Source organism: Epargyreus clarus, unplaced genomic scaffold (assembly GCF_041222505.1).
Source record: "Epargyreus clarus isolate Ecla_fem2 unplaced genomic scaffold, WU_Ecla_fem_2.2 ptg000012l, whole genome shotgun sequence".
Taxonomy (NCBI): Eukaryota; Metazoa; Arthropoda; class Insecta; order Lepidoptera; family Hesperiidae; genus Epargyreus; species Epargyreus clarus.
This window is the reverse complement of record NW_027332220.1, coordinates 12064290-12091325: the sequence shown is the minus strand read 5'-3', so window position 1 is coordinate 12091325 and position 27036 is coordinate 12064290. Positions and strand designations below refer to the sequence as shown.

General features: G+C 35.7%; 1 protein-coding gene across 1 annotated transcript; it reads right to left on the bottom strand.

Moving 5' to 3' along the window:
* Positions 1-1599: 1599 nt before the first annotated feature.
* Positions 1600-26903, bottom strand: sand (potassium two pore domain channel sandman). The gene is made up of 11 exons (XM_073078603.1): positions 26647-26903; positions 13903-14047; positions 10791-10938; positions 9926-10062; positions 8085-8186; positions 7339-7442; positions 6580-6701; positions 4790-4978; positions 3397-3486; positions 2872-3001; positions 1600-2230 (listed from the first exon to the last, which is right to left on the bottom strand). Exons 2-11 carry the CDS (start codon positions 14018-14020, stop codon positions 2162-2164), a joined length of 1209 nt encoding a protein of 402 aa, XP_072934704.1. The 5' UTR covers positions 14021-14047; positions 26647-26903; the 3' UTR covers positions 1600-2161.
* Between the last annotated feature and the right edge of the window lie 133 nt (positions 26904-27036).

Sequence of the window (27036 nt, the reverse complement as noted above, 5' to 3'; positions counted from 1 at the left end):
CTGTTGCATTATCCCTCACGTCATTAGCAAACGCACGTTAAATTCCCTCCGCAATAAACGCGGTAATCCCTCCAGAGCTCTAATGCTCAAGTGCACCGCGCGAACAAAAACGGAATTTGCAGAGGTGAGGGAAGAAAAGTGGGTTAATACATACAGGCTCCGTATCATATTCAAATCTTATTTAAAATCTAACTCTGTCGCACAAGCATACAACTGAGTTACGTCTACAAATATGAAGCGCAGGAGTTTGTCATAATTGTAGATGAGCAGTGAGCACTGATTAATCATTTTTAAAAATTAATCTTTTAAAGCACTGAAAATAAAATAATGTGCTAAAAATGTTTACCAGTTTGTTCACTTTTGTAATTTTTAAGTAATTGTTTAAAACAAAGAAGTACTTTTTATTTCAATTTTTAGTTCAGAATTTCTTGCATGCAGGCTCGTCTTTCAAACGCTATGCTAATAGTTTTAAGATTAACCAATAACTTTCATGTACTTAACAATCTTAACGTAAAGTAATAAGAAATCGGTACTATAAAATAAAAATAAAAAAAAAAAAACAAATTTTCGGATTTGTGACAACTGCTTTTATTTTTTCGCGCTTCTGTCATATAAACACTATTTTACTAATTCTATTTTCAAAGTCGAACCTTATACATACATTACATAGATTAGGAAAGATTACTCACCTAATAAGCAAACGTAACCAGTTTTGATAATTGAAATTGTCTCTGTCGTCTATTTGTTTGAAAAATATTAAAAATATGTAGTTTTTAGAGCATTTACGAATGTAACGATATTTCTCCGCACTTCTTCGAGATCGTGTTTTTGCACCACTTAACTGCACATGACAACATTGTTCCGCGTAAATTACACCATGATATCCTGACAATGTGTCAGCCATTTAACGGCTTTTTTCAATTACAACGCATAAGCGTAACTATTGTAATAATATATTATTGTCATATACGAGTATTTTATATCAAGGGTTTTCTAGAGATCCAGCAGAACGCTCCTCTGTAGCAAGGAATGAGTGCATTCTTAAGCACCTAATGTCGGTAAGTGGCACGGGATTAAAAAGTAAGATTTTATTTTCCTTTATTTATAGTACGGGCGTGCACTTTGTTTAGCTGTTCGCATTACGTACGTGGGAATGTCCGTATGAAGCTGTTTATTTGCTGAGGAACTTTTGTTGCGTACTGTTTTGCTTGCTTTCGAATTATTTGTAAGGATCTTTATCCATCGTTGTCTAAATGATCGGTGGAATGATCTACCGCTGTCGTAGGGTCAATTTTTATTTAAAAATATGAGAATTTTGGATTTCAAAAATTTGAATGGTACCAGTTGTATATAACAGGGGCTTGTTGACGCTTTATTTTTATTTGAAGGATGTGGTAAGGTACGTTACAAGAGGTATTGCAATTATTCTTCAGAGTGTGACCTACCTGTTGTGTGTGTGTGTTAATTTCAAATTTCAGATACATTTCTCCCAAATTTTAAATCAGGATTAATTGCAGACGTCCATTAACGGAAGTTACCATTAACCATTGCAGATGGGATTTTTTATTTATAGAAAATAAAAGTGAAACGCATTTCAAATAATCTTATATTTCAATCGTATACTTAATAGTTAATCGTGTATTACATAATAGGTATGTCTAAGTTAAGACTACATACTATTTACAATTACTAAGTTTAGTAAAGTTGTACATTTGTTACCAATAGACTCATAATGCGCGTTTTTGGTATTAAATAATCATAACACAAATAGATCTAATTTGAAGTGTCGCCTGTAAGTCTACGCTTCCAGAAAAATAGCTATGGCGTTCGGCGGATCGCGTTATCGAAAACGCGCGCTTTATCGACTGCATTAAATATTGCATCGCGTTTTTCGCATTCTGTTCCCGCGTTTACCTTCTGAAAAACAGCTAAAACATGATGTTGCACGTTTTAGCTGCTTTTCAGTAGTAGTAGTAGTAGTAGCTTCAAACATTTTACAACTTCATAAAGTATGAATATAGGTAGGTACATTTCGTAACGATATCTTTATTCTAAATGAAAAATAAAGATAAATTCTAATCCACAATTATTAAGTACGAATTAAGAGTCTATTTGTTTCGTTGTCTACATTTAAAAATATATGAATGTGTAACAGATTATGTCATCTCTTGCACCTGCAGATTCTCTTCAGAGCGCGTTTTATCCCCCCGAGGTAGTGGATCACTTGTTCCTGTAACAAGATTGTATCTGAGATTACTTAATTCACTTGTATTTATACAGCTTTAATATTTGTACACTTACTGTTTCAATTATCGCTTTCATTGTAAATTAATAGTATTTAGCCACAGGTATGTAGTGTTAACTCAGAAAAAGGGACGACAGGGGATTAGCAGATGGGGTTAAAGAATCCATTAATGAATAATGACGTTATTCCACTACTGGACAAGGATTTCCCCTTGAGAACTTTGACAAATTGTTTTTAACTAACTCTTATGTATGCAATTTTTCTTCACCCGTAAATAAGGAGATAAGTAGGTATAATATAAAAGTTTTTAATACGAATATAGTTTCAAAAATCAAGTGCCTTGGACTCGAACGCTGAACCAGCGTGGGAAACCTAATTACATTCCAATTAGCCGTAGCTTACGAAGGCAAACGGCGGTATTTGTGCTTACATACACACAAGACGATGAGGCGAGCGTTATGCTCATCTGTGCAGATCCCTTGGAAATCACGGAGTCCTTTTTAACCGGGGTAATTTTTGTGCGGTAAGAATCCCACATAACTCTGTGTCGCTCCCACAGTACCGGGTACCTTTTGAAAGTTTTCCCCTTATGAATATAAAGGTCATTGCTAAAAAAGGTTAGTTACCTGCATAAGGTTGAAGCACATAGCAACCAGCGCCATGCCCAGCATCAGGTACAGCGAGCACACGATGAACGAGGTCTCGATGCGAGGGGTGTACACCCTCTCCCCTGGCACGAAGTCCCCGAAACCGATACTGAAAGATTCATGTTACTGTCATTGACAATATATAGAGTTTAATGAAATATCGGAAAGGGATTTTAAACTTAATTTTCACAGATAGCTATATGTCTTGTCAATTAAATAATTAAACAATGTCGAAAACTCGTTTGCTTAAATTCAGTGAATAAAAGCGTTAATCAGAACTATGCACGAATTATTAATATAATACTTTTATACCAAGTTTTATTCAAAATAGCTTTTACCAAAACTACATACCTACAGAACGAACTCGACGCAAAGGATAATGCCACTATTTTGGATTAAAATGTTACTCGAAACAAGTTACTATCTACCTTATATTTATCTGTAAAAAAATATAAAATGATACAAATTTGACAGTATCATCAGGACCAATAACTTATTTATTACCTGCTCAATGAAATAAAACAGAAGTAGGCACCGTCCAGCTTGTCCCACTTCTCCCACATGCCAAACAACATTGACCCGAACATTATGTAACTGGAACAATAAAATTGAGTAAGGCTTGTTAGACTTAATTTCTTGAAAATATAACTTCACTTACATAAGAATTTGATATTTAGATACATACGTACATAATTGATTCCTCAATAAGATGAGATGAGAACATCAATATCAGTACTGCGCACAGTTCACATATGTGTGACAGTGTTCTGGAAATTTCCATTTTGGAAAATCTCCGACCCTTTAGAAATAATTAACCAAAAAGCGAGATACAATACTACAATAATGTGATCTATAAAATTATGATATTATCAGCTGTGATGACAAACATAGTGTTGGTACCGAGTTTTTCTTTCGTTAATTTTATTTGTCTCTGTCTGCTTAGCCACCGTTTAATTCAAGTTTCGATGGTTACCCAGATCAGAATAAAAATCTTAATTCACCATTTACATTTACATTTCGGGAGATCAACCCGAAGCTCTATCAGACCAACATATCACTCATATCATGCTAATAATAAACATGCAGGAATATATATGGCTACTGCATGCATTTGAAGCTCACATTTTCAAGTTCCGTTCCAAAGTTTTACATGATCCAGCCTTTCACATTACATCTCAGGAGAAAAATAGACAGGGATTATCTCTCACCGCCCATGAGCCGAGAGCACTCAGTATAAAAGGATTTAAACTATGCATTTCCATGAAACATTCATTAAGACTTGCTCAGGCTTGCATTACTCTGATCTGCCTGGCAATTTCCTCTCATATTTTGCGTTTTAGAACTCGTGTGATGTACTTCTTGATTTGGGAATTTTACATTTTTAAATTTAAAGATAAGGTATGACTTGTTCCTGAGGTTGGCCACAGATGCGCTGCTACTCATGAGGGCTACTCTGGAATGCCTCGGAAAAGTATGTCTCCCTTACTTCACTCTTCAAACCAATAGACAGCAGCGTTTAACACTGGTGTTATTAGGCAGAAATAGGTGTGGCGGTGGTGCCGCCGGTGTTCTACCACCTTCAAATCTCCATGGGGATAACAAATTATCTGTAGCCGGCCTCAAGTAGGCCGATATTATCTGGTGTTGATTACTGGTGTCCATGAGCGGCAGTAGCCATTTACCATCAGGTGGACGTCATGCTTATTTTCGAAGGAAACGAGCTGGACAGTATCTCTATCTGATATTAAGTGATTACCGCCGTCCATAAACTCCATAATTGTAATACTACCAGACGAGAACTACAGATCCGGTGCTACAGAATGACGCAGATAATAAATCTTCCCCTTATCCACACTTGTTACAGTGGTTAAAAGACGCTAACAGTGCAATCACTCACCCCACCATCACACCAACACACATGCTGATGGGCACAGTGATGGTCTGAGCATCGAAGGTCACGTAGCTGAAGTCACTGGAGCCCACGCTTTCAGCCCTATAGGCCGGCTCCGACCACCCTCTGAGGGCTTCCACCCGAGGATCCCGCCAGGGTTGTGGCATCGACACACTCCGGATATACTCTGGGCGCCTGAGAAAAAATATTGCCAAGTAAATATAATCTATAACTTACTTTTACGTAAATAAAATATCTGAAATTCCAGTTCTTTGAATAAGTTACTTTGTTTTTTTCTAATGGTTCCATATTCCTTATGTTTTGGGTACTAAACGAATATTACAAGCTCCAAACATCTGAATGTTAGATTCAGATACCCTATTCGCCACAAAAATTTCAGCTGAAAAGTCAGAAATCAAACCTAACCATTTGCATAAATAAATATCGTATTAAGTATATAGATTACCGTAATATAAATTATTTGCCGTATATAATAATTTTACCGATATCTTTTAAAAATACATTTAAATACAAAAAAATATTCCATGAAAAAACCTTTCATTAACTAATTACACTGAAAAGTAATGGCATAAAGACGAAGTAATACTTAACATTCTAAACAACGTTCATTTTCTCTCAAAATCTATTTTACGAAAGCTAAGTTATTCAGGGCCACAAAGACTAGTTTATTTATTACTTAAAAGATGTTATTTAAGTAATGCTCGGGTAAAATTTGAGAAACTTAACGAACATTAAAATTTGGAGCACGGCAAAATATTTTAGAAGATACTGAATTTCTTACTAACATAATTGAGGTCAGACTACATTTTATTTTATTACACAGATGTTTTTAAGGTAATATAGTAACACATTTTAAGGGTGGTAAAACCCGACCCCAGAGACCTCTACATCGACCCCAGAGGCACCACCCCTACGTCAGTTTTGCCGTATTATAACTGTATAGCACCGCTGTGTTTTGGTATGAAGGGCGGGGTAAAGGAAGGTACTTTCAAGGCGTTTAAAGTTAGTTCTCAGGGGTTGCAACGTATCTGTGGCCGACCTCAGGGAGGACTCTGATCTTATCTGGGGCTGACTTCAGATTTTCATGGGCGGCAGAGGCCATTTACCAATGATTGGCTGTATACTCGTTGGTGCCTCTGTGTTGATATCAATGATAACAATACTACTATTAGATATTCTAAGCCCGGCTACAAAATAAATGTTTCTAACTATTAGTTTCTACTATTACTTTTTGAAGGTGGTAGAACCCTTTGTGGTTCGACTCCGGCGGCACCACCGCCACACCTACCTCAAACCGGAACACAGCAGTGCTAGGCGCTGCTGTGTTCCGGTTTGAAGGGTGTGGTAAGGGAGACATACTTTACCGAGGCGGTCCAGCTTAGTCCTCAGGGGTAGCGGCGCATCTGTGGCCGACCTCAGGTGGGAATATCTAATCCTATCTGGGGTTGATTACAGATGTCCATGGGCGTCAGTAGCCACTTATCATTAGGTGGACTGTGGATGCTCGTCTGCTAATCTTATATTATAAAAAAAATATATTAAATAAACTATAGTAAATATAACAGATCCTGATAATGCACACTAGAGTTTGTGTAATCCAAAGGCATAAATAGGGAGGAGAGGAGGACTTAAGGGCCCTTCCATTAGCATAGACAAAAAAAACTTCAAACGGAAAAGGAGGACTATATTTTTCCCTGAGACTCTATATAGTATTATACAAATACATGTAGTACCAATATTATATATATATATAGGACCTTATAATTTATACATACCTATGATAGTACATAGCTATGTGCGGCGGTGGGATCCTGTACTCCGGCGTCACGTCTGACTCAGAGTAGCGTGGCCTCCAGCCCTCCGGTCGTTCTATACTCTCCGCCTCGCTGAATTCTATCTACAAACGATACAGATTATCATTAAAAGTGGCGCTTTTTGGTAACACTACCACACATATTTCTGTTAGAGTACTATGTTCGAACTCCACAGTAGTTCCAGCTCCACATGTACCATTAGGTTTAGTTTAACATTGTAAAATCCATTTTTTTAAAAGATGTGTGTTATGGAGTTTCTTTCGCCGCTTCTTCTCCATAACGAAACACCTTGTGAAGTGGTGATAGTTTGACATTCAAAAAGTGCTCTGTAAAGAACCTATTTTGAATAAAAAAAATTTGATTTGATTTGATTTTAACGCCAAGAAACGCACCTCTCATTTTTACTAATTTCCAAAAAGGTACCTTCCATTTGTGTTCGACGATTTAATTATTTATTTTATTTATTTTTAAGAAAATAAAAACAATTTCCAAATTGTCGCAATGATACTTATAGACAATTTCGACTTTAGGGCCCATACCATACCGGGCGGACAGTAGAGGGTTAAGAGTTCGATACCCAGCATATAATTAGATCTCTTCTGTTTTCATCTCTGTGGTCCTGGTACCTTCGACTAATATGGGGAACGAATCTTGGTGTGGGACTAAGATTGTAGAAAGTCATTGTAATTATGTTCTCCTAAGTTTAGTTTTATGACTTACCGGAGGCCGTATCCTGATCACCCGTCTCCGTGTGAAGCCAGGGCATCCTCGACACAGGCAGACCAATGCGTATAAGCATTTGAACCAGCTGGCCAGCAGTTCACCTGATATAAATAATAGTGATATTTTGTTAACAGATAGTTAAATAGTACGGCGCTCTTTGGCGTTTGGCTTGTACGTAACAGTTAACCTGCAAAGTCAGGCAACGTCGGATACCAGTACACTTACTAGGAGTTTTTACGTTTCGACAAATATGACTGTTTTGGTATTTGTTTACGTATGGGCCAATACGATTTCCTAGTTCTGACCCAATCCGCTGGGGACGCTGATTGGAATTCGTTTGGGCAAATACGTAAACAAATACCAAAACAGTCATATTTGTCGAAATGTAAAAACTCCAGGTAAGGGTACAGACTTACGTGAGTGACAGAATTATTGTAATTTAAGTGCTTTAGAGTTCATGTTCAGATAACCTCATGTTCAGATTTATCCTTGAAAAGGATTGTGATGAGGATTGAAATTGAAATGATGTTGTAGAGTATAATCCAAGCCTTCCCAGTTGTTGGGAACGGCTAGTGCACTGCAATGGGGCATAATAAGGGTACACCCAATTAGAATGATCTTAGGTAGGGCTCCAATCCAATTAAGGGCTGGTCACAAATGTATGAATGGCAGTTACCACTTATCATGGGACGAGCAGCATGATAGCCCCTTCGATTTCATGAAACATTTGAATATGAACTTACCAACATTACTAAGGTAGAGAAGGAATAGCGGCATCCCCAGAAGAGCGTAGAAGATGGTCGCGATCTTGCCCCAGCTGGTACGAGGACTAAGGTGACCATAACCTGTAAATATACAAAATTATGTAAGTTATGTTGTAAAGAAACGGATGATGTATTGAAAAATGCTTTATATTTTAAAGAATAGGGGACTTATACTGTACATAATCTATGTATATAAAATAAAGTCGTGTTAGTTACACAACGAGAGCAACGGCCTGCATTTTTCTTTTCACACAGACCGGATCGTATACGCTTGGAATTGGCCAGAGCGGAGCCGCCAACCATTTCACATAGACCGGCTAGAAAAGATCTGAAAGCGGATGCGCTCGCAATCGGAGCCGATCGTCTGCGCGAGCGACAAAGAGCACGCAATCAGTGCCGGTCGACTCTTCATATTATTTCACACGAAACGCATTCAAGCTTTCTTAATGACAAAAAAGCACATGCAAAAATAAACCTTAATACAATTACTCAAAACTCTGTTTTCAACGTAATAAAAATCTGCTCTCCTCTCCGAGCCGGTCTGTGTAAACGGACCCTTAAAGTGCGGGTGTTACATAAACGTTATTTTATTTTTTAGATAACCGTTAATTCTCTAGTTGTATTTTTAATATACCGTAAGGAACAGTACGGTGTTAATATTTAGTATTAAAATATCAGTGACAATAAATCACAAAACAGTCTCCTATTTTAAATACTTTGTCCTTCGCTCACATAATAATATATTATTTACAATAAATCATTACCGCAATTAATGATAACGACTTACACTACAATGAGCATCCTCATTACCATTTATTATTACACAAACATTATGTAAATTATTTTCATACAAAATTCTTTGTTTTAATTGCAAAAGTATTAAATGCAATTACGGTCATACTGAAGCGATATGAACATAAAATTGTCAAATTACCATTATTAATTTAACGATAATTATAATATTAAAATTCGTACATTTTAAACAAATAGTTTTTATTGGATTATGTATTTATAAAGTGCAGTGTCTGGACCCTTGTCGAATCTCAACAAACCGTTACAATTTCAAACGTGTGCATAGACCGTTTGACATGGTTTGTTTAAACTTGCGATTCGTCCGCACAACGTACGTTTGTAGAGGTTCGGCGTTTGCGGCAAGTGTGTAGATGCAGCATTACAGTATGGAAATATAGGTCGTTTCAGATGACAAAACACAGAAACGTTAACCGTGCGCGTAAAGACATACGAGTAGAGTGCTGTAGTCGGTAAAATAATTTTGATAAAAATTTCTCATATTCTATATTGCAAAATGTGTTTAAACATTTGGGGTTACTAACTTATACATATAAGAAATAGGTATTCCCATAAACGATTAGGTACTGTTAGGTCGGATAGAATTAGATAAATTCGGGAGAAATTTAAAGGTTCCACACTAGGATTCTTGTATCATGGGCCATGGACACACACAAAGACTTAAACTCATACACCCAGACCCAAAACAGTCCGGGGGTCAAACCCGGAACCCTTTGACCGTCAGACCGGTATGGTGACCGCTCCGCCACGCGGGTTGTCAATGAGATGTCAAATGACAAATGAGAATGTGATGACTTCCTGCTACTCAACAAATCTCACTTTGGCAAAGGGAGATCTTTCACCGGGCTAGGTGATCATGCCCGGGGAGCGGCGATGCTCCGACAGTCTCAGTTCGGAACTTGTATATATGCAAAATGTTTAGAAAACTTCGATAGCGTGATTTAGAATACTCGTAGCACCATATCTTGTTGAATAGCGGGAAGTCGCCACGATAATATAGATCCAGTTACCGATAGTAGTGATGACAGTAAGAGAGTAGAGGAAGGCCGAGGAGAAGCTCCACTGGCGCGAGCTGCGGCCGCCGTCCCAGCCGCGCCGCACCGCACGGACTATCTTCCGCTGGTACTGGTGTAGTTCGAAGCTTATTCTGAAACAAATTGATGGCAAAATCTGCAGTGTCTCAAATAGACTGACTTACATTTGGACGGGATGCCACCATCTTGGAAGAAGCAATGACACTATGATTTGTTCAGGTAGAAACGAAGGAACTTAAGCAGTATGTCAAATAGAGTGGCTTTCATTGATGCTGCCATCTTAGGAGAAACAATGCCTCTATGATCTGTTCAGAAGAAACCCTGTTCTATATTAAATTTGATACAGGTTTCAATGAGCAGCGGCGATCACTTACCATTGGATGAAATACATGATTTTTTGCAACTTAAATATCTTAAGACAGCAATGAAGCACTATATTTGTGAATGCAACTGCTAGGAAATGGAAAATAGTCAGTGAGGTGCTACATTTGGAGCACCAATAGGTCTAAATCTATTTTTAAGAGTAAAGGATTAAATCTCTTTAATACAGTCTTGGGCACCTATTTCATTTTAAAAAACGATTGCAGATTACTCATATTACTACTCGTATGTTATATGTTGTACGTACAAGCTCCATGTTCCAGGAACTCAATCTAAGAAGAAAGCAATCATAGCCTTAGAGATTAGTCTTCTTTCGTGACTAAATTTGATATCAAGGTAAAAACTATTAAAGTCAACAGTAACTACACAGTTTTAAAAAATGTGACGAAAGTCCACTAAGGACTAAGTCCTTCCGTAGGCATCATCACCTCGCCTGGCAGAAGATCTCCCTTTAACCTACCTATCTTTGAGCGCAGTTTCGTTAAACAAGTTGAGCGCCAGCGTGACGTTCTGCCACAAATGCTGAGCGGTGTTGTCTCTCTCTCTCGCCATATGGTGCACTCGCTCTATCTCGCCCGCACCTTCTATTGCTTGGAACGTGAAGGCACCTGAAACGAAATAGATATCGTTTAAAAGACAGTTATAAAATGATTCATTAATGAGTAAAATAAATTTATTTTTCATTGCTCATTAAATATTCATAATAGAATAATAGAAACTAGAACTTTAGGGGTCCGTATTACCTATATTAAGATGATTATTTATAGATACATATTGACATGTATGCATAATCGAGCATGCAATCCTCCTGACCGTAAGTGGCTATTGCCGCCCATGGACATGTGTAATATACGAGTAACTAGACTCAGATATGACCCCTACCCCTACCCCTACCCCCATGGACAGAATTGGAACGCCTAAAATAAGTCTCCATTACCACACTCTTCAAACCACAGCAACCCTTAACAATGTTACTATTAGGCAGAAATACATGTGACGATGGTGCCTCCGAGGTTCCACAAAAGGTTCTAACAACTTAGAAATACTAATAACAGCGTGAAATAAGATCTAAGTATATCTTTTTGTTTTCAAATATTAAACATACAGAACCCATAACTAAATTCCAGAGTTATCTTGTTCGCACATCGTTAGGGAAAAATAATGACATTTAAAAAATAAAAGAGGCTCAATTGTGAGTATAATTGACCCGTACATCCATCATTACCGGACCTCTGGCAGACAAAGGAAATTAATTAATCAACGACAAAGGTCCCTGTTTACTAGGAAAATTTATTTTGCCAATGACCTTACGTAATTATAAGGGCATTCTTATGACTTTTTGCGGGGAAGATAATTATTAAAGTCAGGACTGAGTGATGACGTGACGAATGTCATTGCAAATAATGATTTATTAAATTGGTATATTTAGGTTACGGCCTTATTCACAATAATGATGGTTTTGATTTAAAATTAATCATTTTCTTTTTGGAAGTTATATTTGCTTTGGTGGGTTAGTACTTTCTCATTGCACGACCCCTGAATATGTGAAAATATGTCGTGATCCTTACCCTACATTTTGCATATCTTATTTTTTACGCAGTGAAAAAATTCGTAGTCTGTATGTATTTCATTACTTCACTATTTTATAAGGTACATCGACAAAACATCCAATCAAGTATCATAAATATCATTTAATTATCATTTTCAAAAAAATCTTTTGGATATTTGTATTCTCTTTACCTCAGGACACAGTGAGGACCTTTCGACACTCATATCTCAGATAGATGTGGAATACACGCAAAGATATCTAAATTAAAGTATTACATCATTAACAATAATTGAATTAACTGTAGATACATGTAATCTTTGAGATGCATTTTAATCAAAGATGATTAAAATACTGTAAAGAAAAACAATTTCTAAAAACATGAATTGTTTTAATATGAAAATGTCTTAAGTTCAAGTGTTCAGATGCAAGTATAAAAAGTTGGTCTTAACTTAATGAGCTTTCAAAAGTTTGCTCAAAGCTCTGTTGTCTGACGGTGCCATTATTATTTAAACTACTTGATGAAGACTCTGTTGGAATAAAGTTATTTTATCTCCAACTTGGAATTTTTGTAATTAAATTTTCATTAAAGTTTTTTTTTACTTTCTGGCAGATAAATTATGCATTGGGAACTGTAAGAAACTACTTACAATAAGGGTCGATATACATTAAGCTCGTATATATTTAGATGTCTAAATTAGTATTGAAAAATACTAACATTTACCAATAAAACCTAATATTTATCAATATGAGTTGGTAAATGTCCAACAAGTTACCACAATTTAGAGTATTCCAACGACATCTCATATATAAAAAAGGTTGAAAAGCCGTAAAACATTACCGTCCGTAGTTCGGTAAAAAGTTGGGATAGAATACGAACTGACTACCTTTCGAGAAATAAGGCAGAATTCCCCATATAAGTCATTATTGTTTTCAGATATTATTATGGCAGAATTCTGAGAGGAAATAATAATTATGTTTCGATAAAATCCAGATGAAATTATAATTCCACTATACTATAACATGTTACATACAAAAGGCGTGAAGCCATTAACTTAAACCATCCATTTTTGAGTCAATCTTCATTCAATTCGCTAACGACGTGAACGGGCTTATTCCATTATTTTCAGGCACAATATCGAATCCTTTGAATAATATAGGGACGGTAATTAAATGTTTTGAAAGGAACAATACGATCCAAAGCCGTAAACTGCGCTCCAATCCCGCCCATTGTTCGATCCAATTTCACATCGGATTTATTACATAGTAAAATAATGACAATCCAATTTTCACTCGCTATTTGTTAACACTTCTATAGCATTTTAATGAGTTATTAATTCGCGCTAACATAACACTCTTTAGTTATTAATTACAAAAGTTGTATAAAATTTTACAGTTTTAGTAAAATAATATTTGTAAGCCCGACTTTATTGTTTCTAAAACAAACATTGCTATGATTTAAAATTAAAGGTTGTTTAAAAAAATATTCAGTATTTTTATTAATCTTATATCTCTAAAAATTTAATGGAAAACGAGGGACTATATTCTACGATGAGGCCTATATTCCTTATTAGGTAGGTACAGCAAATATAGTTCGAAAGAAAGGAACTATAAAAAGAGCTCCATTCACATCTTAAAAATAGAAGATGTGTAGATTGACAGATACATAGACGCAATTTTTTATATTTACAGACAAACAATATTCATAGATCGCCGTCAGACAAATCATGACAGTGGCAGGTTTACCAAATACGCTGAATAGGCTGGAGCCTAGAGCAACAAATTTTTGGGGCGCCAAATACATCTTGGACGACCTTTTTTCTCAAATTTTCCTTACTGACTTATTTCTGCGAATTAACGTAGATAATTTTGGTTTTACTTTTGTATTGGCCCACCATCGTATCTGGTCTGAACAGCTCTGAATTAGCACATCGTTGTAATGGTCAATAGGGGCGGCAAAATTACATAGCCTACGGGCGGCAATTGCATAAATCCACACAGTAACAGTGTAAGCCAGTGAACTCACCAGCAATGGTATAAGCGACGAGCAGCACCACGACACCAACGTTGCTGAAGAGGAACGCGAGGAAGCTCCGCACGCAGCCGCGCACGCGGGACGCGAGCCGGCGCTTGCGCCGCGCCATCGACCTAGCTCATGGTGGCTGGGGGATCTGGGGGCAAATGCAGACCTTAGTAGTATTAAAGAAATAATTTATTTTATAACATAGGAGTAGCAGACGAGCATGCAGACCACCTGATGGTAAGTGGTTACTGCCGGCCATGGACATATGTAATCAACCCCAAATAGGATTAGATATTCATACCTGAGGTCGGCCACAGATGCCGCTACCCCGGAGGACTAATCTGGAACGCCTCGGAAAAGTATGTCTCTCTTACCACACCCTTCAAACCAGAACACAGCAGCGCTTAACGCTGTTAAGAGGCAGAAAGGAAGGTGGCGGTGGTGCCGCCGGAGTCGAACTACAAATGGTTCTACCACCTTCAATACAACTAAACTTCGAATGTGTGAACTTCCCGCCACTCATCAAGAGATGGCGCCACATGTTACTAAATGAGTAATATTGCGAAATTTAATAAGTCATCAAGAGACGGTGCTGTTTGAAGATCATATCGAAGTTTTCTCAACATCTTGCATATATACAAGCTTTGAACTGAGACTGTCTTAGTGGATACTGCTACCCATGGACATATGTAACCATCTCCAGACTACATTAGGCATCTAATAGATTAGATTAGGAATCAGATTAGATTTGATTCTTAATGTAAACTGGATATGGTTATAGAGGTTGGCTACAGACCCTGAGGACTGAGTTGGAACGTCTCGGATAAGTTTCTCTCCCTTACCGAACCTTTCAAATCCGTACACAGCAGCTCTTAACACTGATGTCATTAGACAGAAATAGCTGCGGCGGTGGTGTGTCCTAAGTCGAACCACAAAGGAATCTTAGATGGTCGAGTAAATTGAATCGTTATTATTAATCAGTTAGATTATTCCCAAGATTACCCCGTACAGACGTACAGTACTCAATAAGTCTTCGCAAATAGTCCATTTATTAGCCTACGCATCATTTCACCAGAAAATGGATTTTAATATTAATGGCGGGTGAAATCGTAAAATGTCATAAATAAAGTTTTACAATGAGGGTTATAAAAGGTCTTACTAAAGACGTATTGTAATTTTTAAGACCTTTTTACTAGAGTTTTAATGGAATTTCGAAATTATTTTATTAAAATTCGTAAATCATGAGACAATACGAAGCTATGTTTCAAGTTTTTATGATCAAAGTATTTCCAACTTTTGAAAATATTTTTAATTTTGTTTTGATCTGAATTTTATATTAATATAATTTTTTAATAGTGTCTTTTATCTATGGGATTCGTGATTTATTAACATAATAAATTCATATGTCACTAATTAAACTTTTTACATAACTTTTCATGTTAACATATTCACGATAAAACTTTACCAGCGGAAGTTGTTCAAAACCAACATATTACGTTAGTATAGTATATTTAGAAGCCATTTTAAAAGTTTCGTTTAAAGTTTCCATGTAATCTTCATAAATAATTCTATATTCTTTAGTTAAGAAAATTTATGTCATGTGTCACTTCCGGCCAGTTTTGACAGGATGTGGTAGATTTACGACTAGGGTTGCTCGATTTATATCGATACTTATATATATCGATTTAAGGGATATGATCCATACGGGCTTACTATCGATAGCATCATCTACGATCTATTTGTGGATCGATACAAGACATCCATGGATTGTATATAAAAATGTCTTTTGAAATCATTTCACAGCAGATTGATTTGTTCATTTAGATTAAACATAAACCAAAATTTAATTCACAATATCATATTTAATGTTTAAATTAGTAAATGGTCGTAAACAGCTTACTACAAAGTTAGTTCAAAACATTAATAAAATTAGGATGGCGTGTGTCAAAATGGGTATTTAATAGACCATTGTGACGACTAAAATGTTTATCAAAATTACAATACACGTTTTATTAAATTAAGACTTTTCTTTTAAAAATCTTGATTCAATACCAAATCGATTCACGGAATGTCATGAATTTGATTGGATCACTACAATCCGATATTATTATGATATTGCGATCCAAAATATCGATACACAGCGCCCGGACTGATCATCCCTATTTACGACATGTTTTTACTATCCATCACACTTTGTGTTTCGTTTGGGACGGTTTTGAAAAATTGGACATATCCTTAATTTTATTGCGCGATGAGTGTTACTATTCTATTCCGGTTAAAATGGCGCCAGACTTTAAATTTATAGCAGTATTTACGTAATTGAGCTTGTAAAGCGAATGTGATTTGAGCTGTAAATGTGGAAGATTAATTAAATAGAGAATTAGATAAAGAATTGATATGGCAATGGTGTCATGCTTATTTTTTTTTATAATATAGGAGTAGCAGAAGAGCATGCAGTTCACTGATGGTAAGTGGGTACTGCCGCCCATGGACATCTGTAATCAACCCCAGATAGGATTAGATATTCCTACCTGAGGTCGGCCACAGATGCGCCGCTACCCACCACAAAGTATGTCTCTCTTACGACACCCTTCAAACCGGAACGGAGCAGCCCTTAACACTGCTGTTATAAGGTAGATATAGGTGTGGCGGTGGTGCCGCTGGAGTCAAACCATAAATGGTTCTACCACCTTAATACCTAGCAAAGATCGAAATTTGACTATTGTGGAATAATAGTCAAATTTCGATCTGTGAACGGTGGATAGATTGTTTATTAACAACGGGCGTTATCGCTCTACTACATAATTTAAAAGAAATATACTAGCAAACACAAGTCATGATAATTAATTCGTACACTAACTGACAGTCCAATTCGTCACGACCAACTGGCATGACTTATAAATTGACTTCAACCGAATTAACAGATTTGTTATTTCGTTTTGCTCGAACTCAAAACATTTGACTTTTAAAATTTCTATTTCGGCTATTTCGACTCCGCTGTCAAAATTATTTTGTAGATCCTATCTGTTTTAAACATAGATATATTATCCTGTTTTAAAAGATTTAAAATAGTTTTGGAATAGGTATTTTGTTAAGATAGATTTAATTAATGCATTGTAGTACCACGAATAGGTAGTCACTGGGACTAAAGTCCTAATGCGAATGTGAGTTTGTTTGTTACTCTTTCACGCCTTAACTACATAACCGATTGTCATTAATTTTGTACAAACGTTGTCAGGGATTCAGAAAAAAACTTAGTTTAAAAACTTTATATCCCGAAAAAAGTGCCTTTCGAGTGGGTGATAAAAACCTCTGACTGCAACCGACGCTACGTATAAAATGTAGTCTCTCATAAGTAAATGTTAGTTTGCTCGTAATGTACATCATGGAACATATAAAAGTAAGAATAATTGTCTGACAATCCTGCTCGACCTACTTGTGAATAATACACATGCCTGTGCAAATTAGAATTTTTGATAAAAAAAACGATAATATGGACTCTTGCGCGGAAAAACATACTATTATATTTCAATATCTACCTCGATAGTATTTTAAGTTTTAGAATATACATTTTAATACGCTGATTTACAGCTGACAGTCAGTCGTTACTTAAAATTTTAAAAACCTGACAGCTGGCGCTTTTCCTGACATAGTTTTTGGCGAGCTCTCCTAAAAGCTGTCATATTACCTGTACTATCAGTTCTGATACAGTCCTCTAGGGTTGATGGATAATGTATGGACACATACGTAAGCAAATACAAAAACAGACATTTTTGTAAAAACGTAAAACTCATACTAATAGATAGAGCATACTCATACTAGCATACTCTACTCATACGCATAGAGTACCTCCCTATACGTTTTACCAAGCTGACACCTATGTACTGAATAGTTACATAGTACTGAACATTAGAAAAGTTTTAATTATGCAGTGTGCATTTTTCAATTGAGCTTACGATATTTATATCTTGTGTGGTAAGGAAGACATACCTTACCGAGGAATTCTAGCTTAGTCCTAAAGAGTAGCGGCATATCTGTAGCTGACCTCAGGTAGAAATCTTATCTTGTCTTTGATTGATTACAGATATCCATGGGAGGGGCTTCTACTCGTCTGCTACTCCTATATATAAAACTAGTTACTTATAATTTTTATGGCATAGGCAGATGCCTAGAAGTAGATACTTCTCCTACTTTTATCACAACAAAAAATTGCAACTAAAAATAAAAGTTAAAATTAATAAAAGCTTAAAGTAGCGTGATGACAGTCTCAATAAAAATGAATATTGATCAAAAAGTGCTCCTGACAATTTTTTTGTTATACCTACTGTATCGTCTAAAATACTAGATATTGCATTATAGGGATGTTATAACGAGTGAAATAAATCGGTTTTTTAATAATCGTTTTTTTCTTTTTTGTATATAAACCGATTAGTAAAATCGATTATCAGAAATAATTTAGGAAGAGATATTTGAAACTGAATTCAAAATAAGCTGCGGAAATAAGGTCGTAAAACGAAATTTGCTCTCTCATTCCAGCTCCATGTCCTCATATTCATTTAAATAATCGATTCATAAAAGATAATCGATTTGTTAAAAAGTAATCGATGATTATAAAAATTGATTATTATTTCACATCCCTAATTGTACGCTGAAAGGAAATACTAAATAGAACGGTGTAGAAAAATCAAGAAACTTAGGTGACAGCGCGCTGGCACAGAGTTCTAATTAGGACGGAAGCAGAAAAAACGTAACAAAGCTGAACTTTCCTGAAAAATAACTTACAATATTAACAAAGTTGAAATTAATTTTTGGGAAGAGCGCCGTATACTCGTAACGTAATATGTTTCAACTGAGGTAAAGGGATCGGTAGTCGCGGAAAATGTGAACGAAATTTTCTTTTGTCGAATAAATGAACGAATGAACAGCAATAAGCAGTCTTTGTGGAATACAGTTCCATACAGGTTTGTATGGCTGGTTCCGGGTTGAGTTCTCCGTTAGATAGACCAATTGTATTGCACGCATAATGGTTCCAATAAGAATTATTTGTCCCTGTAGAATCAGATATTAAGATGTGTATGTTCACATATCCGTGTATGTACGGATACACACGTATGTGCGTGCCGCGTATGCGTTGTCTAAAGAGTTCGATATTTTTTTCGCTAAAGTATTCTAAATGTTATGTTCATATCGAAATGGTGAAATTTTTCCTGGTTAAATCCTGACAGTATCATTGCTACATCTACCTCCATCCCTTAACAACAATGTAGAGCAACTGTATTCTATGACTAAGGCTGATTACGAACAGGTATATATCTAATAGGACGTTCCAACTTAGTCTAATAAGAACTATTTGACGTTGATTTATCTTAAATTGTAACCTCGGATATTTCCTAGCACTCGATTCCAAATGGTATCCTTTCCACAATTTTCTGATTCATGTCGTGAAGTCGTCATGAACTCGTGAGCAAATGGAAATCTGTGTCGCCATTACGAGTAATTAGATCTATTTTAGACCGCAGCCTCACCTGCTTTGAACCGAGAATACTTCGTTTTACGGCCTCCAGCGCTATTTACGAGGTACGCTGCGAACCTCGTTACGATAGGACCTAAGAATGGAAAAGGTAGATTTCCTAACAAATTACACTTAAATAAACAATTGGAATTTTGTGCTTTTTCTACTAGGAATAATAACGAAACTAGGTTCCTCAAAAAAGGTTAAAAAATAGCTGTGATATGCGCTGCTGTATGTCCCTTTGGAAAAGGTCGCATGGATGAAAAACAAAGGCATTTTTACTATGTTCTTAGTGGTAGCAACATATCCGTAACCAGTTAATTGTAAACTAATAATCTTAATTGACATCTATAAATAAATGTTCACTGCAGAAGCCACTTTCCATCAAGTGGACTGCATGCTCATTTGATAATTTAAAAAATATGTTCATGTAAAAATGTGAATATGTCTCTCGCATTGTATGTCTTATACGCATATAAGAGATTAGGATTCAAACTCCAAACTACAGGCTAATTTGTATATTCAAAACACATTTAATAAACAAACGGGGAAGAAAGACTAAATCCAGGGCGGTGCAGACAAATGCCAGAGTCCGACTACACAAACACTAGTTAATATGTTGTGAGGTCGATCCGTACTGGGTAGGGATGTGATAATGAGAGCAAATATCGATTAATCGACATTGCTGTCTCCAAAAAAAATAGAAAAAATACTGTAGATAAACAATATAAAAGTACTCTAGAACTAACCAATTAATAATGGATTTTAAAAAATGAGAATTGACCAGTGAAAAAAGGATGGTGATTCTGTCGCGGGCCACGCGTCGATAACGCTCATTTAAATAATCGATTTGTAAAAAAATCGGTTTATTTAAAATCGATTATTGTTTCACATCCCTAACACTGGATTATTGATCAGTGTGTTTGTGCATGCAAGCTACGTTTGTAGTTACAGATGTTTAACCGATGCATTTATATAGTCCATTTAAATCAGTAATAGGTTTTCAATTGATTTAGTAGAAGTTTAGTCGAGGTACAGACGCTTTCAAGTTCAATGTAGTACCGTGTAATGTGTCACTTTTTTATAATATAGAACAATTCGCGGTGTAAGAGTCAGATGAACGTATGTACAAAAAATAAAAAATTGGTTTCTTTTTCACAAAACGGTCCACAATGTAGTCTTTTATGAAATGGTAAAACGACGTAACGCTATATTCAATATTTTTATTTCAACTACTGTATATTATCTCTATTAATGATCTGGTAAAGTTTGAAGTGGCAAATTTTCACACTATTTTTGCTCTCCTGTAAAATTGACAAAATGTAGATACGTAAATCTGACTCTTACACCGCGAATTATGCTCATAGAAATCCGTTAAAAGGTCAACCAGATTAGGGTCCTACCGGTTGTTGGCGATAGATGCGTTGCTACCACTAAGAAATTGGAACGCCTCGAATACGTATATTTCCCTTACCACACCTTTCGAACCGTAACATAGCAGCCCCTATTACTACAGTTATTAGACACAAATAAGTGTAGAGGTGGTGCCCCCGAAATCGAACCACAAAGGGTTCTACAATCTTCAAAACTGCAGCTCTATCACAGGGCTCTATCATCTTCAACATAAAAATATACGTACAAAACTACTACTACAAGATACTCGTACTATTTATATCCAAAGAAGAGAGTAAATATTATCTATACTTTTGCTTTTACAAAATGTATAACCGTGTATACAATAATGTAAGTGTAATAAGCGTAGATGATTTTAGAGTGTCCAGCAAATGAATTATAATTTCAAGTAGCCATTCAATCGAGAGCCATTAAATGGTAATCAAGTGGATAATTAAACATTTATTATAGATATCTATATTAATAGTATTTGAATACAAATCAAATTGAAATGAACTTTGCAGTTTGTTTTAAGTACATCACTTAATTATTCTATTAATAAAGAGTTTGGTAAAGACGATTTAAAAAAAACAGTTAGATATTTGCATATGAGGAAGGAACTACGATAATATGTACATCGTAACGAACGCTTAACATGAGAATTCATATATGTGTGTCGTGTGCTCGTGTGTATGGGTATGAGTGTATAAGTGTGTATGTGTGTGTGTGTTTGAAAGTGTGTGTGTGTGCGTGTGTATTACGTGCCTGTGCAATAGTCATCACTTATTTAGCCAGTCAGTCACAGTGCCCTTAAAGGTCCGTGTAAACAGGGTTTAATACTTAATAATGTTTAATATTTTGTTAATTTTTTACAGTTAACACCGACTTTATTCACGTCAACATGTTACAACCACGGCATCTATATCTTCCTCGTATTCGCAATGTAAGGCTTTGTTACAATTTACTTCTCAAGAGCAGCATCGCGCCTCTATCTGTATATTTAAACCTATGAAAAGCACTTACCTTTGCCTTTGCAACACCAGAAGGATCACCAATGCATCGCCAGTCTTGGAAAAGCGGTGCTTGCACCGGTTGTGCAACTTCTTTAAAGAGCCATGTCATAGCGCTCCGAAAAAACCTTAAGAGGAAGTTCACTCCGCATCCTAGATCCTAGATTGAAAGCAAAAATGATCTTTCATACCAAAGGTAAGACTAACTGTAAGGAGACTGTATTCTGTAAGGAGACGGTACAAATGTATTTGCCCGATTTTATCAACGATTTCCGTTCAATATTGGAACAGGAATTGGTCAATAATGATATTTAAAATCCGAGAATCTGATAATCCAAAAATACTTGCAACATTTCTGTTTCGAAACTCAAATTCAGGGCGAAATAATTAGATGAACCTGTTTACATTCTGCAATTTCTGTTATACCTATTAATGTGATTTCCATTTGCCAATGAATGCTAAATTCTGTGCTAATTTATGCTATTTTCAGATTGAAAAGAGATTTTGACTGTAACATCTATACGAGCATTCCATATTCATCATCGCAAAATTTCAAGTTAATGAAAGGTTTGATTTACAAACGTTTGATTAATTGATGAAATGAATCGATGAAAATTAAATAAAAAATATTGATACGGTACACGCGAGTGAAACGAATATAAACCGTGTAAAAATAACGCAAGTGACGCAACACGTCACCAATATTCACGACGTCGTGATTTTTACGATGCACGTCGTAGATTTCCACGTCGCGGCTTCATGCGCTACGATGTAACACCGTGTCGTGTGTTTGTTTAATCCTTTGTTTTAAACAAAGACATAAAACTAGTGCCGCGTCCACACGCTTGGCATGCCAAAAACTCCAAAAATACAAACGTTTCACTTTATTAATTTGTTTGTGACGATTAGTTGAGGTTTTTTCGAACGTGTGGCCGCGGCATGAAGTAGTATAGATAGGTAATAAATTGTTTTCATAGACCTATAATTTTTCGCTAGTTATTTTTGAAAAGATATCAAACGATAAAGCCGAGATGGTGTCAGTGTGAAAACGAAAGTTTCTGTATGAAAACTTGACAATGTCCGCTCTACACGCGGCGACCTAGCAGAGCGGTCACCATACCGGTCTGACGCGCAAAGGGTTCCTGGTTCGATGACGAATGATGAATTTAGATACCTGTTCTGAGTGTGTTTGTGTATTAGTCTATGTGTGTCCATGGCGCCCATGATACAGGGAATCCTAGTGTGGGGCTGTGAGTGTCATCCAACCATCGATCAGCCTTTAAAAGTCCACTGGTGGACATAGGCCTCCCCTAATCTGCGCCACTCCGACCGGTCTTGAGCCGTCTGAGCCAGCGGTTACCCGCCGTCCGCTTCAGGTCATCAGGTGAGTGTAGACAGCGTTTATTCGTTATTCTACAGCCCTGTTTTTAATCTCTTTGACCCTAAATTATGTTTTAAGCATAAACGTCAGTTTCATTAATCAAATCTGGTGTCCTGCTCGACGCAACTGACACAAAGCTAATTATGACGCGCACCACGTGTCCTCTCGTCACTGTTACTATGGTTATTATTATTTATGGCCAAAACACAAGCGAAAGCGGAAGCGTTTTTTAATATAATAAATTTTGCGTAAAATTTGTCGATTGAATACAAAAATGTAAGTACAAAATTCGGAAAGCCGTTTGTAAATAATAAAATAGCTGATTATTAGGGACAGGAAATCTCTCGCTAAGCTAGGAGATCACGCTCGGAGAGCGACTGTGCTCAGACAGTCTCAATTAGATACTTGTATATACCTAATAGTTGATAAGAAGTACTATTTACATTACAATTCGAATACAAGTTTTATTACCTACGTTTCAGACACAAAGTTCCAGGTTCGATGCCCAGTCAGACACAATTTTAAATTATGAATATATGTAGATTTTAGTCCTGAGTCTGGATGTTTGTGTTTGTGTCTTAGACGTTTGTATTTTCGTATGTTTCTATAGCACCACCAACACAGTGAATGCTAGTGTGGGGCTATAACTGTAAAATTAATTATTTAATGATATTTAAAAAAAAAAGGAATGCCGCTATCCTCCACGCTATCGCCTATACCTTGTTCCTCCTTCAAGTCGCTAGCGTGTAGGCGTGATGACGTCGCTCGTTGCCCTGTGATATATTTGCCAGTGCGTGACGTCATTGGATGAGTTCTCATTTTAATAGACAATGGCGTTTGGTTCTTGCGTATATGTTTTTCGTAATTATGATGTTCAGATCTTCGTTTCGAATTAAAAGCAAGTCTTCGTAATATAATAGCATTATTAACGAATGTTTTAAGTAGTCTTAAAAACTCCTATTGAAATTGCTTTTTCGTTATTATATTTTTGTACATTTTCGAAGTTTAAGAGATTGAGTAATATTATTATTTAAATTGTTGTTTAAGATCAATAATTATCGCTTGTATGTAATTAGCGCTGGTAATGACTGAACCGTTTTGAAACCATTTTTTATAAAGACGTAGGTCTACAAACTAGTTTCAAATCTAAAAAATGTAGGACTTTTAATACAAAAAAAATTAAGGTCGTAAAAATCATTTCTAAATGATTAATTTCGTTTTCTGTTTCTGGGTCTGGGTGTTTGTGTATTTGTCTCTGTGTGTCCATAACACCCAAAATACAGGGAATCCTAGTGTGTTTGAAAGTAGAAAGCGCTATTTCATTAAAAAAAAAAACAAGCCTCCCAGCCCGTCGTTACTCCGTATCAATGCTCCACTAAAGTTTATTGCAGTTATTCCCGTTACAGTAATGTGTTGTTTCTGAAAACACTACACTCACTGCTTCTGGCTATATCTAGAACAGATGTCATTGTTCTTTTTAGAATGCTTTATTTGACTAGCCCTTAGGACAAGAGTGCCCCACTGCGGGGCTAGATCTTTTAATTATTATTACTTTGTTGGTATTTGGGCAACGTTTTTGGCAAATACCCATACATATCTATTGCTATGGGAAATTATAACCAAATGCACCAAAAATGTTCTGTACTGTCTTTACCTACTTACAATGATTAAAATTTCTTGCTGCATTAGCCCATGCAAGTGATATTGATCAATTATCCATGGGCCTTTATAACCGACATCAAGTAGAACTAAAATCTTTCAGGGAAACAGCCACGGGTGTGCTACCACTTAGTATCTACTCGGAATGAATGAAATAAAATTGTTTCTAATTGATATCCACTTTGAAAAATAAAGCTACACAAATTAATTTCTTAAAAGCACTTTGCGAAATCAAAACTGTCTCGGATTTCCTAGACTACCAATTTGAAGACCAAAATGTTTGTAAGCTATAAATAAATTACTTTATGAGTATATTAAGAATTTAGAGAAAAATCTTAAATGTCTAAAATGATTTCTCTAACGATGCGTAGATCAAAAAGTGTCATCGTTAGAAATATGAAAAATTTTCAGCGACGCCTAATGAAGAAAATTTATTTGACACTTATATACTTTTTGATTATTAATAGAGCGTACCATCGTAAATTAACTGAAGTACCTGATGTTATAGTATCATTAATTTCACGATAACGACTTAAAAATAATTGGCCAAGTGCGAGTCGAACTCACAGAAGGGTTCCGTAGCACCAAATTATCATTTAGTTTTAAATTATAGTATTTGTTAACATAGCAGCCATAGGATTAAATGCATTGTAAAAATTTAAACAGACTACTCATCACGATTCAATAGATAAACTGAATAATGTCCAAAAATAGCGGTTTCTTGCACGAGAACCCCCATTTATACATCTTTTATTTTCAGTAAATATTTAATTATATAGCGACCGCAATAATACTTACCTATTGTGTTAAAATTTCAAGTGTTTATATAGGACGTCTTAAGAGACATACCTGTGACAGACACACAGAGAGTGGAGTCTTAATAATAACGTTAACCTTTGGGCACGGAACCCTATTTTTTTATATTATACTTGCGAATACCATGCGTCTTCATCTGTGTGTACGGAGACAAAATTTAATCTAGAGAGAATTAAAAAATGTATGACTAATGAAATTATTAATCTCATATAAAATATCAGTTATATTGTTTGCGTTGTAATAGAAAAAAGACTTGCTCTTCAATAATCACTGTTTCAGTACTATCAATATATTTCATGAAATTTGGTAAAGTCGCAAAATATGTTTTATGTCAAAATAGTTTCCCTCTTCTATATGAAGTTATAATTAATTTATTAATTTCATCAGTAAACCTATTTATTTTGTTGTTTTATTTAATCGTTGAATTAAGCCTAGAGTATAATAAGCAAGTAGGTACCTACGGATTTTTAAAAACTGGTCAATATGCTTACAAATATAATATTCGAAATATTATAACGACCGATAATAGTAAAATCCCACCTGGCATAAATTGTGGGTTTTGTATGGCTCATAAGAATAATACGGTACACCGCAAATTTATAGTTTGAGGTTTCTAAATATTTTTGAGCTAATATGTAGCAGCTACTCTACGCTAAATAAATATTATGGCTTTCTAGTATCACTAAATACTTTTTTACTATAAACACTTCGTCAGATACAAACAAACATAGAAATAAAATTGAAATCATACGAATTTAAGAATATGTCATTCAGAAAAATCATAACATATATTTTTTATTGTGGATGTTCAGATTAATCTTAGAAACCTCTGATAAAAAGCAGAAGGTGTGTTGCCTAAGAAGTAAAACAACGAAGGGTTCTACCACGTAACAATAATGTGCAAACCTACAAATCCCACTTCTGAGCTATCATTATTGTGGATATGTCTGAAAAATAAAATATAAATACACGCTCACCTGTCTTTTACAATTTGTTCTCATGTGTAATGGAATATCACAATACACACGAAATAACAGTAAGTTCCATCACACAAAATTCACTACACGTTTCAAAAAATAATCTTAAGTCACTGAAAATTAGTACAATATTAAGTAGAGCATATCACTACACCACGGCCTGTCTGAAACTACACAATGAATTTATATATAAGAAGAGAATAGTTAGAGATATGTCAGTTTGTAACAGGTAACATTGATAGTGTTGAACGATACTTGCGCACGCGCAGACTAACCAACTCGAAGCTCATAGGTTTAGGAGATGCCATAGATTAAGTATCTTCTATAACCTAGATATTCAGGTACAATTATACCTAATATTATACTAGTATTTTGCTAGCAAGCAATTAG